Raw genomic sequence first — 15,329 nt, 5'->3', positions numbered from 1 at the left:
TGAGAACACGTTCTCATTTGCAGCAACGACCTGGGGAATAGTTACAGGGGAGAGGAGGGGGATGAATGAGCCAATTGTAAAGTGGGGATTATTAGGTGACCATGATGGTTTGAGGGCCAGATTGGGAATTTAGCCAGGACACCGGGGTTAACACCCCTACTCTTACGATAAGTGCCATGGGATCTTTAATGACCTCAGAGAGTCAGGACACCCGTTTAACGTCCCATCCGAAAGACGGCACCCTACACAGGGCAGTGTCCCCAATCACTGCCCTGGGGCATTGGGATATTTTTTTTTGACCAGAGGAAAGAGTGCCTCCTACTGGCCCTCCAACACCACTTCCAGCAGCATCTGGTCTCCCATCCAGGGCCTGACCAGGACCAACCCTGCTTAGCTTCAGAAGCAAGCCAGTAGTGGTATGCAGGGTGGACAATTACAACAATACTGAATGAACAATGAACAATTATTTTAACCTAATATAATACATAAATAAAATCTATTTAGTCTCAAATAAATAATGAAACATGCTCAATCTGGTTTTAAATAATGGAAAAACAGTTGGAGAAGAAAGTAAAAGTGCAATATGTGCCATGTAAAAAAGCTAACGTTAAGTGATTTTCTCAGAACATGAAAGCTGGTGGTTCAATATTCCCAGTTAAGAAATTTTAGGTTGTAGTTATTATAGGAATTATGACGCGTCGACTATTTCTCTCTATACAATTTGTATTTCATATATCTTTGATTACTGGATGTTCTTATAGGCACTATAGTATTGCTATCCTAATCTCGGGAGTTGATAGGCTTGAAGTCATAAACAGCTCAATGCTTGAAGCACAGCGACGAGCTGTTGGCAAAATGCACGAAAGTGCTGTTTGAATGAATGCTTACGAACCCGCTGGTGCCTACCACCGCTCAGTCAGACTGCTCTATCAAATATCAAATCGTAGACTTAATTATAATATAATAAACACAGAAATACGAGCCTTTGTTCATTAATATGGTAAAATCCGTCAACTATCATTTCGAAAACAAAACGTTTATTCTTTCAGCGAAATACGGAACTTTTCCATATTTTATCGAACGGGTGGCAACCTTAAGTCTAAATATTGCTGTTACATTGCACAACCTTCAATGTTATGTCATATTAATGTGAAATTCTGGCAAATTAATTAGTGTCACATAGTTCGCAACGAGCCAGGCGACCCAAACTGTTGCATATACCCTGACTCTGCTTGCACTGAACGCAAGAGAATTTCCAATTTCCATAGTTAATATTGCCTGCTAACATGAATTTCTTTTAACTAAATATGCAGGTTTAAAAAAAATATATACTTCTGTGTATTGATTTTATGAAAGGCATTGATGTTTATGGTTAGGTAAATTTTTCCCCCCTTTGGCGAAGTTGAAATAGGCTGTGATTGATGATAAATTAACAGGCACCGCATTGATTATATGCAATGCAGGACTAGCTAGTTAACCTAGTAATATCATTAACCATGTGTAGCTAACTAGTGATTATGTGAAGATTGATTGTTTTTTATAAGAGAAGTGTAATGCTAGGTAGCAACTTACCTTGGCTCCTTGCAGCCACAGGGTCCTTTTGACGCTGCACTCACGTAACAGGTGGTCAGCCTGCCACGCAGTTTCCTCGTGGATTGCAATATAATCGGCGTTCAAAAAGGCAGATTACCGATTGTTATGAGAACTTGAAATTGTCGCGATTCGAAACCAAAGTTTGAAGGCAAAACCTTTTGCAGTGGTTTTAGTGAAAGTAGATGACGCAAACTAGCCACGTGTGAAATGCACTCAAAAAATAATAAAAACACAATCTCCATCTCGCTAGCTAGCTACTACGTTGTCTGGGCATCACTAGTTACCACAGCCACAAAGTCATTAACTCTGCCTATTTCTCAAATGTATCTTCTTAAAATCTGGTGTTAAACCTAACCTTAACCACACTGCTAACCTTATGCCTAACCTTAAATGATGACCAAAAAGCACATTTTTGTTTTCCAGATTTTTTTTCTCTCGATATAACCAATTTACAATTTTATGGCTGTTGTAACTAGTGGAAACCTATCCGTCTGGGATGTTTGCACTAGGGCAACAACCGGATAAGGTGGTGATGTCACCGGATAAGGCAGTGACAGCTTCCCTGTTCTGAAGACTCCTCTCTGTCCCAATTAGTGGCCCAACGTTCCTATCCGCTAGGGTACCTGCCCCAACCAATGGTTGTGACCTAGAGGGAGTACAGCTACGACCAGAAGTGACATTTCGTAGCAGGTTAGGAGAATGTTTTAGCTAATCCTTTTCCTAATATTAACCTTAGTTTCCTAACCTGCTATGAAAAAGTCACTTCCAGTTGTAGCTGTGTTCCCTCTTGTCACAACCGTTGGTGGGTGTGGAAACCAATTCACAGTTTTGTGCTCCCGAGTGGTGCAGCAGTCTAAGGCACTGCATCTCAGTGTAAGAACTACAGACCCTGAATCGATTCCAGGCTGTTTCACAACCAGCCCTGATTAGGAGTCCCATAGGGCGGCGCACAATTGGCCCAGGGTCGTTAGGGTTTTGGCCGGTGTAGGCCGTCATTGTAAATAAGATTTTGTTCTTAACTGACTTGCGTAGTTAAATAAAGGTGAAATATATATATATTTTTTTAAATAGTCAATGATAATTAGAGGTACATATGGTCATAAAGAATTATATCTGTTTAGAATCTAACCGTTGTCAGTAAAGCAGTGAATTTGGAGCATAAAAACAGCAGCCCTTCATACCCCCCACACTATACCAATGTTCCAGCTTCAATGTTGTCTTTACCTGAGTCAGTTGGGACAGGTTCTGACTAGAAAGGGAAAGGGGTTACATACAGTAGTCAGTTGCACAACTGAATGCATTCCACCAGAACGCAGGTGAAAGTTGAAACAAAGCAATTTTCGCAATTTCCTGTGACTTAGCCACCACAAATGTCTTTGCTAGCAAGCGCGACAGTGTCTGCCAAACTGCAAAGTGTGTCCAGGAATTTTTACATTTTGACGTTCTATGATATCTCCACTTTCCAAGCATATAATATGTTAGGTTCTAAATGAACTGTGTAAAAACTCACAGATGATTATTAAAGCTCAAACCAAGTTTATTCACCCAAAGAGTTAGACAGCTGAACAGACAAAGACATGTTCCCACCAGCACAAGTGTGTGTGTATATATACCCTAATTTAGATGAAGTCTCCTTCCCTCTAAACAACTTCCTGTCTAGAAATAAAGCTGTAAAGTGATGTGGGTAATAAACTGTTCCTTCTCTTACTGTGACCTGACCTCGGCCCACATTCATCACTAATCTACAGCTCTCCACCCTTATCGGTGACCGCAACCATGTGATTTCCTGTTCCCTTACGTAACATCCCAAGCCCCTGGCTCATATCCAACCTGAATTGACTCCACCTTATACATTCCTCCTACAGATAACCATTCACTTCTGGTGTAGCAAGTATTTCAAATTACAACCCAACAACTGATTGGAGTACTGATTGGGGTGGCAGGTAGCCTAGTGGTTTAGAGCGTTGGGCCAGTAACCGAAAGGTTGCTAGATCGAATCCCCAAGCTGACAAGGTAAAAATCTGTCGTTCTGTCCCTGAACAAGGCCCACCGTTCCTAGGTTGTCATTGAAAATAAGAATTTGTTCTTAACTGACTTGCCTAGTTAAATAAAAAATGTAATAAAACTGAAACCAGACTGGTCTTTCTCCTCTCCATAGTATATTTCATATTTCCAGTTAAGAAGTCAGAATCCATCAAATAGAATATAGTTTCGGTGGTGGTGTCATGAATGAGTTTACGACACCAGAACACTGATATCCTGAAGAGGTGGGACCAGTAAACGGCGATGCACTTGAATGGAGAGTTTACACCTTTAAAAAAAAAAAAAATGCCATTTAGCAGTGTGTGTGCACACGTCTCAGTAGTTGACTAACATTCTTCTTATTGCTACTACTTCCAGGTCAGTCTACCGTAGCATCGGAGCAGGAGCCTGTAAGAGAGCAGGATGACGTTATGGAGCTTCACTCTACACCAGACCCCATGGCCACACCCACAGCCGTCAAAGCACTGATCCGTGGTGACCGAGGAGGCTCGTCTGTGGTCAAGTACAAGATCACCGCCACTCCAGGGTACTCTATGACCTCTGACCTGACTGCCTTTGATCTTTCTCTGATCCGGTTACCGTCAGCCATTTTAAAGCTACAACCTGATATTTGAAAAACAAAAAGGCAGCCCCGTTACTTGTTTAGATATACAGTCATTTTACCTTAAGCAGAGACTTGTATCTCTAGTCTGGCAGGCCCTTGCCTGCGTTAAACCCTTACACAAAGTAGAAATTGACCTACAGTGCATTCAGAAGGTATTCAGACCCCTTCTTCTCTGCAGGTCCTCTCAAGCTCTGTCAGGTTGGATGGGGAGCATCACTGCACAGCTATTTTCAGGTTTCTCCAGAGATGTTTGAGGTTCAAGGTTCAAGTCCGGGCTCTGGCTGGGCCACTCAAGGACATTCAAAGACTTGTCCTGAAGCAGGTTTTTTTTTTATTATTATTATTTTTTTTCACCTTTATTTAACCAGGTAGGCTAGTTGAGAACAAGTTCTCATTTGCAACTGCGACCTGGCCAAGATAAAGCATAGCAGTGTGAACAGACAACAACACAGAGTTACACATGGAGTAAACAATAAACAAGTCAATAACATGGTAGAAAAAAAGAGAATCTATATACAATGTGTGCAAAAGGCATGAGGTAGGCAATAAATCGAATAATTACAATTTAGCAGATTAACACTGGAGTGATAAATCATCAGATGATCATGTGCAAGAAGAGATACTGGTGTGCAAAAGAGCAGAAAAGTAAATAAATAAAAGCAGTATGGGGGTGAGGTAGGTAAATTGGGTGGGTAGTTTACAGATGGACTATGTACAGCTGCAGCGATCGGTTAGCTGCTCGGATAGCAGATTTTTAAAGTTGTTGAGGGAGATAAAAGTCTCCAACTTCAGAGATTTTTGCAATTCGTTCCAGTCGCAGGCAGCAGAGAACTGGAAGGAAAGGCGTCCAAATGAGGTTTTGGCTTTAGGGATGATCAGTGAGATACACCTGCTGGAGCGCGTGCTACGGGTGGGTGTAGCCATCGTGACCAGTGAACTGAGATAAGGCGGCACTTTACCTAGCATAGCCTTGTAGATGACCTGGAGCCAGTGGGTCTGACGACGAACATGTAGCGAGGGCCAGCCGACTAGGGCATACAGGTCGCAGTGGTGGGTCGTATAAGGTGCTTTAGTAACAAAACGGATGGCACTGTGATAAACTGCATCCAGTTTGCTGAGAAGAGTATTGGAAGCTATTTTGTAGATGACATCGCCGAAGTCGAGGATCGGTAGGATAGTCAGTTTTACTAGGGTAAGTTTGGCGGCGTGAGTAAAGGAGGCTTTGTTCCGGAATAGAAAGCCAACTCTAGATTTGATTTTGGATTGGAGATGTTTGATATGAGTCTGGAAGGAGAGTTTGCAGTCTAGCCAGACACCTAGGTACTTATAGATGTCCACATATTCTAGGTCGGAACCGTCCAGGGTGGTGATACTAGTCGGGCGTGCGGGTGCAGGCAGCGAACGGTTGAAAAGCATGCATTTGGTTTTACTAGCGTTTAAGAGCAGTTGGAGGCCACGGAAGGAGTGTTGTATGGCATTGAAGCTCGTTTGGAGGTTAGATAGCACAGTGTCCAGGGAAGGGCCGGAAGTATACAGAATGGTGTCGTCTGCGTAGAGGTGGATCAGGGAATCGCCCGCAGCAAGAGCAACATCATTGATGTATACAGAGAAAAGAGTCGGCCCGAGAATTGAACCCTGTGGTACCCCCAGAGACTGCCAGAGGACCGGACAACATGCCCTCCGATTTGACACACTGAACTCTGTCTGCAAAGTAGTTGGTGAACCAGGCAAGGCAGTCATTAGAAAAACCGAGGCTATTGAGTCTGCCGATAAGAATATGGTGATTGACAGAGTCGAAAGCCTTGGCCAGGTCGATGAAGACGGCTGCACAGTAATGTCTTTTATCGATGGCGGTTATGATATCGTTTAGTACCTTGAGCGTGGCTGAGGTGCACCCGTGACCGGCTCGGAAACCGGATTGCACAGCGGAGAAGGTACGGTGGGATTCGAGATGGTCAGTGATCTGTTTGTTGACTTGGCTTTCGAAGACCTTAGCTAGGCAGGGCAGGATCATTTCATCAAGGATCTCTCTGTACTTTCCTCTGTTCATCTTTCCCTCAAGTCTGAATAGTCTCCAAGTCCTTACTGCTGAAAACATCCCCACAGCATGATGCTGCCACCATGCTTCATCGTAGGGATGTGCCAGGTTTCCTCCAGACATGACGCTTGGCATTCCGGCCAAAGAGTTCAATCTTGGTTTCATCATGGTCGGAGAGTCCTTTAGCTGCCTTTTGGCAAACTCCAAGCGGGCTGTCGTGCCTTTTACTGAGGAGTGGCTTCCGTCTAGTCACTCTACCATAAAGGCCTGATTGGTGGATTGCTGAAGAGATGGTTGTCCTTCTGGAAGGTTCTCCCATCTCCACAGAGGAACTCTGGAGCTCTGTCAGTGACCATCGGGTTCTTGGTCACCTCACTGACCAAGGCCCTTCTTCCCCAATTGCTCAGTTCGGCCGGAAGGCCAGCTCTAGTCTTAATGGTTCCAAACTTCTTCCATTTAAGAATGATCAAGGCCACTGTGTCTTGGGGACCTTCAATGCTGCAGAACATCATTTTTTTCGTACCCATCCCCAGACCTGTGCCTCGACACAATCCTGTCTCGGAGCTCTACGGACAATTCCTTCAACCTCATGGCTTGGTTTTTGCTCTGACATGCACTGTCGACTGTGGGACCTTATATAGACAGCTGTGTGCGTTTCCAAATCATGTCCAATCAATTGAATTTACAACAGGTGGACTCCAATCAAGTTGTAGAAACATCTCAAGGGTGATCAATAGAAACAGGATGCACCTGAGCTCAGTTTTGAGTTTCATAGCAAAGGTTCTGAATACTTATGTAAATAAGGTGTTTTATAAGGTATTTTATAAGGTTTTTTATTTAGTAAATTATGAAAAAATTATAACCTGTTTTTGCTTTGTCATTGTGGAGTATTGTGTGTAGATTGAGGAATGTATATTTAATCCATTTTAGAATAAGGCTGTAAAGTAACAAAATGTGGAAAAAGGAAGGGGTCTGAATACTTTCCAAATGCACCGTAGGTATTCCTCTTATCTAGTTGTGTGGAGTGGAATTCAGATTATGCCATCAATGGTTCTGTTGGGGTATGTAAGCATATCGGAGTGGGTAAGGCATGATGGAGTTGTTTGCCATAACCAGCCTCTCGAAGCACTTCATGATTACCAATGTGAGTGATAGGTCTAACTGGTTTCTCCAAGTGGGCTGACCCCATTTAGTCAACTGGTTTGATTGTTTGGTCGATGGGCTCTTGGTCGACCAAGATTTCTTTAGTCGAGCAGTCGCTATTTTATTTTTTTATTCCCCCCCCATTGTGCACAAGACACCTGTCTGAGTCGCGCCTGTCTCTGGACTAATCCATTGGATGCCACGGGGATGGCACAGTCATCACTCTTAAGACGTGATACTGAAATTGTGTTTGGTTCTGTAAAAATAATGATGCAACACTAAAATCTAATATTATTTCATAATAAATACGCGTTCTCACACTTTGTATTGGTTGCTGTCCACGGTTCAGAAACATACTCTTCAGTGTGCCGTTTCTATGTGCATAATAGCAGAATTAACCAGCATATTGGGATTGAGAACGTGGCGGAGAAAACAGCCTTTGCTTTAAAATACCTATTCGGACTGGATTCGTTTTTCTGGAGGTGGTCTGGGGATTTTAATTATGTGCACAAACACCACATCTGTAATATTAGTCCCGTCCGAATCTGCCATGTCAGTAATTTGTACTTTTAAAGGTCCTCTTGACATCCTTGTGTTTTGAGAGAAATGTCTGAGTTTGACAGGTGTTGCTCACTGAGCAAGAGAACTATAACTGATTTGATAAATTGAACGAAGTGTTACCCATAGCCTGTAACCCTTGCTGTTAATAGATCGCAAAGCAGCATACAACTGACCTAAACATTTGGAAATGATGAATTCACTTTCTCATCCATAGTTATGTGTAGCCCTGTTATTGTCTGGACTTGTTGAAATTTCTTCATGCCTAGAACGAAAACATCCAGGCTTCTGTCATAACTGTCAATTGTCTTGGAGAAAAAAATTACAAATACAGGGTGCGGTTTCGGAAACAATAATCCCGTCCGTATCGTCCTCTGGAATAACAGACATTCTGGGGTAATAATTACATAACCAACGTTCTCCAGTAATACTAGTCCCGTGCGAATCTGGCTTAGCCTTAATGTCTAAGAAAATTGTGGAGTGGGCAAACCCCAACTTAATTAGGTCTATAATAAATAACCTAACTGTTAAATGTTCCTGGCTTTTACAAATAAGCCGTATACAGTACCAGTCAAAAGTTAGGACACATCTACTCATTCCAGGGGTTTTCGTAATGTTTTACTATTTTTTTTACATTGTAGAATAATAAGACATCAAAACCATGAAATAACACATATGGAATCATGTAGTAACAAAAAAAGTGTTAAACAAATCAAAATATGTTTGAGGTTCTTCAAAGTAGCCACACTTTGCCTTTGACAGATTTGCACATTAACAGGTGTACCTTGTCAATTTGTGTAATTTCTTTCCTTCTTAACGCGTTCAAGCCAATCAGTTGTGTTGTGACAAGGTAGGGGTGGTAGACAGAAGATAGCCCTATTTGGTAAAAGACAAAGTCCAAATTATGGCAAGAACAGCTCAAATAGGCAAAGAGAAACAACAGTCAATCATTACTTTAAGACATGGAGGTCAGTCAATCTGGAAAATTTCAAGTGCTGTTGCAAAAACCATCAAGCACTATGATGAAACTGGTTCTCATGAGGACCGCCACAGGAAAGGAAGACCCAGAGTTACCTCTGCTGTAGAGGATAAGTTCATTAGAGTTAACAGCCTGAAGAAATTGCAGCCCAAGTAAATGCTTCAGAGTTCAAGTAACAGACACATCAACTGTTCAGAGGAGACTGCGTGAATCAGGCCTTCATGGTTGAATTGCTGCAAAGAAACCACTACTAAAGGACAGCAATAAGAAAAGACTTGCATAGGCCAAGAAACACGAGCAATGGACAGACATTAGACCGGTGGAAATCTGTCCTTTGGTCTGATGAGTGCAAATTTGAGGTTGTTGGTTCCATCTGCCATGTCTTTGTGAGACGTAGAGTAGGTGAACGGATGATCTCTCCGCATGTGTGGTTCCCACCGTTAAGCATGAAGGAGGAGGTGTGGGGGGTGCTTTGCTGGTGACACTGTCAGGGATTTATTTAAAATTCAAGGCACACTTAACCACCATGGCTACCACAGCATTCTGCAGCGATACGCCATCCCATCTGGTTTGCACTTAGTGGGACTATCATCTGTTTTTCAGCAGGACAATGACCCAACACACCTCCAGGCTGTGTAATGGCTATTTGGCCAAGAAGGAGAGTGATGGAGTGCTGCATCAGATGGCCTGGCTTCCACAATTACCCAACCTCTACCCAATTGAAATGGTTTGGGATGAGTTGGACCACAGATGGAAGGAAAAGCAGCCAACAAATGTTCAGCATATGTGGGAACTCCTTCAAGACTGTTGGAAAAGCATTCCAGGTGAAGCTGGTTGAGGGAATACCAAGAGTGTGCAAAGCTGTCATTGCAAAGGGTGGCTACTTTGAAGAATCTCAAATATAAAATATATTTTGATCTAACACGTTTTTGGTTATTACATGATTCCATATGTTATAACATAGTTTTGATGTCGTCACTATTATTCTACAATGTAGAAAATAGTCAAAATAAAGAAAAACCCTTGAATGAGTAGGATTGTGTCCCAATTTTTGACTGGTACTGTATATCTACAGAAATAAGACAATCTTGCTTCTGTTGCCTGTTTGAGTGTTTTGCAACGGCAAAATGTTGGATAAAGAAATGTTCACAAATTTGGCTGTTGAGCTTTAGCTTTACCATTTTTCCCCCCACTAGAACAGCCTGGTATTAGTTATAATTTATTTCATGTTTACACTGTTCCAAACAGGCAGAAAAATAAGGTTGTAATCTATCCGCACCTGTTTGTCACACAAATGCACATTTGTGGCCTGCTGGAGGTCATTTTGCAGGGCTCTGGTAGTGCTCCTCCTTGCACAAAGGCGGAGATAGTGGTCCTGCTGCTGGGTTGTTGCCCTCCTACGACCTCATCCACGTCTCCTGATGTACTGGCCTGTCTCCTGGTAGCGCCTCCATGCTCTGAACACTACGCTGACAGACACAGCAACCCTTCTTGCCACAGCTCGCATTGATGTGCCATCCTGGATGAGCTGCACTACCTGAGCCACTTGTGTGGGTTGTAGACTCCGTCTCATGCTACCACTAGAGTGAGAGCACCGCCAGCATTCAAAGTGACCAAAACATCACCCAGGAAGCATAGGAACTGAGAAGTGGTCTGTGGTCACCACCTGCAGAATCACTCCTTTATTGGGGGTGTCTTGCTACTTGCCTATAATTTCCACCTTTTGTCTATTCCATTTGCACAACAGCATGTGAAATTTATTGTCAATCAGTGTTGCTTCCTAAGTGGACAGTTTGATTTCACAGAAGTGTGATTGACTTGGAGTTACATTGTGTTGTTTAAGTGTTCCCTTTATTTTTTTGAGCAGTGTACAATGTGTGCAAAAGGCATGAGGAGGTAGGCAATAAATAGGCCATAGGAGCGAATAATTACAATTTAGCAGATTAACACTGGGGTGATAAATCATCAGATGATCATGTGCAAGTAGAGATACTGGTGTGCAAAAGAGCAGAAAAGTAAATAAATAAAAACAGTATGGGAATGAGGTAGGTAAATTGGGTGGGCTATATACCGATAGACTATGTACAGCTGCAGCGATCGGTTAGCTGCTCAGATAGCAGATGTTTTAAAGTTGTTGAGGGAGATAAGTCTCCAACTTCAGAGATTTTTGCAATTCGTTCCAGTCGCAGGCAGCAGAGAACTGGAAGGAAAGGTGGCCAAATTAGGTTTTGGGGTGATTTAGGGATGATCAGTGAGATACACCTGCTGGAGCGCGTGCTACGGGTGGGTGTTGCCATCGTGACCAGTGAACTGAGATAAGGCGGCGCTTTACCTAGCATAGCCTTGTAGATGACCTGGAGCCAGTGGGTCTGACGACGAACATGTAGCGAGGGCCAGCCACCTAGAGCATACAGGTGGCAGTGGTGGGTGGTATAAGGTGCTTTAGTGACAAAACGGATGGCACTGTGATAAACTGCATCCAGTTTGCTGAGTAGAGTATTGGAAGCTATTTTGTAGATGACATCGCCGAAGTCGAGGATCGGTAGGATGGTCCGTTTTACTAGGGTAAGTTTGGCGGCGTGAGTGAAGAAGGCTTTGTTGCGAAATAGAAAGCCGACTCTAGATTTGATTTTGGATTGGAGATGTTTGATATGAGTCTGGAAGGAGAGTTTGCAGTCTAGCCAGACACCTAGGTACTTATAGATGTCCACATATTCTAGGTCGGAACCATCCAGGGTGGTGATGCTAGTCGGGGGTGCGGGTGCAGGCAGCGAGCGGTTGAAAAGCATGCATTTGGTTTTACTAGCGTTTAAGAGCAGTTGGAGGCCACGGAAGGAGTGTTGTATGGCATTGAAGCTCGTTTGGAGGTTAGATAGCACAGTGTCCAAGGAAGGGCCAGAAGTATACAGAATGGTGTCGTCTGCGTAGAGGTGGATCAGGGAATCGCCCGCAGCAAGAGCAACATTATTGATATATACAGAGAAAAGAGTCGGCCCGAGAATTGAACCCTGTGGTACCCCCATAGAGACTGCCAGAGGACCGGACAACATACCCTCCGATTTGACACACTGAACTCTCACTAAGTAGTTAGTGAACCAGGCAAGGCAGTCATTAGAAAAACCGAGTCTACTGAGTCTGCCGATAAGAATATGGTGATTGACAGAGTCGAAAGCCTTGGCCAGGTCGATGAAGACGGCTGCACAGTACTGTCTTTTATCGATGGCGGTTATGATATCGTTTAGTACCTTGAGCGTGGCTGAGGTGCACCTGTGACCGGCTCGGAAACCAGGTTGCACAGCGGAGAAGGTACGGTGGGATTCGAGATGGTCAGTGATCTGTTTGTTGACTTGGCTTTCGAAGACCTTAGATAGGCAGGGCAGGATGGATATAGGTCTGTAACAGTTTGGGTCCAGGGTGTCTCCCCGTTTGAAGAGGGGGATGACCGCAGCAGCTTTCCAATCCTTGGGGATCTCAGATGATACGAAGGAGAGGTTGAACAGGCTGGTAATAGGGGGTGCGACAATGGCGGCGGACAGTTTCAGAAATAGAGGGTCCAGATTGTCAAGCCCAGCTGATTTGTATGGGTCCAGATTTTGCAGCTCTTTCAGAACATCTGCTATCTGGATTTGGGTAAAGGAGAAGCTGGGGAGGCTTGGGCGAGTAGCAGCAGGGGGGGTGGAGCTGTTGGCCAAGGTTGGAGTAGCCAGGAGGAAGGCATGGCCAGCCGTTGAGAAATGCTTGTTGAAGTCTTCGATTATCACGGATTTATCGGTGGTGACCGTGTTACCTAGCCTCAGTGCAGTGGGCAGCTGGGAGGAGGTGCTCTTGTTCTCCATGGACTTTACAGTGTCCCAGAACTTTTTGGAGTTAGAACTACAGGATGCAAATTTCTGCTTGAAAAAGTGATTTTCTGGATTTTTGTTTTAGATTCCGTCTCTCACAGTTGAAGTGTACCTATGATAAAAATTACAGACAATGAAGATCTGGGAAGCTATTTGGATTTTTACAAATTATCTTGGAAAGACAGGGTCCTGAAAAATGATATTTCTTTTTTTACTGAGTTTATATATATATATGTATGTGTGTGTGTATGCATGCATACATACAGTGGGGAGAACAAGTATTTGATACACTGCTGATTTTGCAGGTTTTCCTACTTACAAAGCATGTAGAGGTCTGTAATTTTTATCATAGGTACACTTCAACTGTGAGAGACGGAATCTAAAACAAAAATCCAGAAAATCACATTGTATGATTTTTAAGTAAATAATTAGCATTTTATTGCATTTTATTTTATCTGCATTTTATTGCAGATTATGGCCAAACAGTTCTATTTTTGTTTCATCAGACCATAGGATATTTCTCCAAAAAGTACGGTCTTTGTCCCCATGTGCAGTTGCAATCCGTAATCTGGCATTTTTATGTCGGTTTTGGAGCAGTGGCTTTTTTGTTGCTGAGCGGCCTTTCAGGTTATGTCGATATAGGGTCTGGCCTGAAGCTTGGCTAGTGAACATGCAACATTGTATAACATTTTCTGGACCCTCAGTTTCCTGCGCCAGTGACCTCGGGACAGACACAGCTGTTGGCTATATGTGCAAGGATAAGAAGCAGTGCTCGTGTAAGCGGTCCTAGGTGTAGGAGTCAAGCTCAGGACAGCAGATATGACTAATCAAAGTATTTTACTCATAAAATACAAATATTCAAGGCAAACATGATAGCCCCGAATTACAAATACACAATCACTCACGAACACAACATGGGGAACAGAGGGTTAAATAAGTAATTGGTGAGTGAAGCCAGGTGTGAATAGGCACAGACATAACAAATGAAAAGTGGATGGGTGGTGGCTAGAAAGCCGGTGAAGTCAAACGCCGCCCGAACAAGGAGAGGGACTGACTTCGGTGGAAGTCGTGACAGCTCGACTTCGGCAGGAGCTCACCAGAGCTGAGAACAGGTACCTCAAATGTTCTACTGCTTGACCTCCTGTTCCTCTTTATAAAATATAACATGAAAAGTATTGTGGAGTTCCTGCACCTAAATATAAACAGTACCAGCACTGAAAATCCATACCGGAACCTATTTCTGTTCAAGTCCAGCACTGATAATTACTTGTTAAGTCGGCCTATTTTATGCCGTTTCCACTGGATCAGAGCATTACATTTTCCCTTTTTCAAGCTGAGGGGTTATTGAAAAGGGAGAGAGCTTGAAATATTTTAAATACATTGAGGAACCATTGTAATTCTTAATGGATGTAAAAACAATGAATGTGCACATATTGGCTGGCGAGGCAAGTGCATTGTGCATCTGGGTGCATGGTCAGTCTGACATCTGCTTTGGCCATGCAGCTTTTACAGTAATACGGCCTCAGCAGAAGTTAGGGCTATCATACTCGCTGAGCAGTGCAGAGCTGTCTTCAAGGAAGTGAGTGTGTTTTCTACAGGATGTACCACCCCCCCACCTACCGTCAACCAATCATGTCAATGCGGAGATATACAGAGCCCTCGGGAATTGTCCCACCCTCCCATATGGAGCCTCCGACCACATTTTAGTCTAGGCCTCCACAATGGATTAGTTCACTGAGATGGGTGCAAATGTATTATAGAATAACTATCTTCAAAGTAATGACTCGGGACGTCGGGTTTGATATGAAAGCTTCTTTTAGTAATAATTCTTGATCACGTTACATTTAACAACTTTAGATTCTACAGAGCAATGCTAGTAAACTGCTAGCGCAAAGGAGCCAAAAACAATTACCTGTTAATTACACTTAACTAGCGCGTTCACTCTCTACTTCCTGTCGCAGGGCATCCTGGAACTTGCAGTCAAAAGCGTAATTCAATACTAACCAATACAATTACATACGTAAATAACTGTAAAGAAATATCTTTAGATACAGCTCAATGAATTAACTTAAACATTAACTCTGTAACACATTAAAGTTACAACATCCTCCCCCCCCGATGAACAACTGTGTTCATCTAGATCTCTAGGCAGTATATCAACTGAATAGGTCTCCTCAACAAAGTCCCTGAAACAGTACGAACTGAACATGACCTAATTAGGCCATCTCGGCCTGGAAACAGTTCCTCAATCTTTCCTAGTTTCCAGGTTTGTCTGGGTGTGTTATCTTCTCCAATGAGTACAACGTCACCCGCTTTCAGTGGGGTGGGCTGTGGTGTATCACAGCGGTGTGCTGACTTTAGATCCAGCAAGTAGTCTCTTCGCCAACTGTTCCAGAAGCTGGTCACAAGTCTCTGCCTGTACTTCCATCTGTGTGTCATGTCCTCCTTGTTTAGCGTTGGGTGCTGTGTCAGCTGGAAATGGCTTTGGAGGCAAAGAGGTTAATCGTTTACCCACCAGGAAGTGTGCTA

The 15,329-nt window shown here is 43.3% G+C and overlaps 1 protein-coding gene across 1 annotated transcript in view; it reads left to right on the top strand.

Moving 5' to 3' along the window:
• LOC129826635 (cytoskeleton-associated protein 2-like) overlaps positions 1-15,329 on the top strand; it is a 40,071-nt gene that overhangs the window by 10,122 nt on the left and 14,620 nt on the right. The window contains exon 8 of the mRNA XM_055887573.1: positions 3,994-4,162. Within this exon, the coding sequence (XP_055743548.1) occupies positions 3,994-4,162 (169 nt within the window). The remainder of the gene's footprint in view (positions 1-3,993; positions 4,163-15,329) is intronic.

Source organism: Salvelinus fontinalis, chromosome 28 (assembly GCF_029448725.1).
Source record: "Salvelinus fontinalis isolate EN_2023a chromosome 28, ASM2944872v1, whole genome shotgun sequence".
NCBI lineage: Eukaryota > Metazoa > Chordata > Actinopteri > Salmoniformes > Salmonidae > Salvelinus > Salvelinus fontinalis.
Note: the sequence above shows the minus strand (reverse complement) of the source record. Positions and strands in the feature narration are given on the sequence as shown.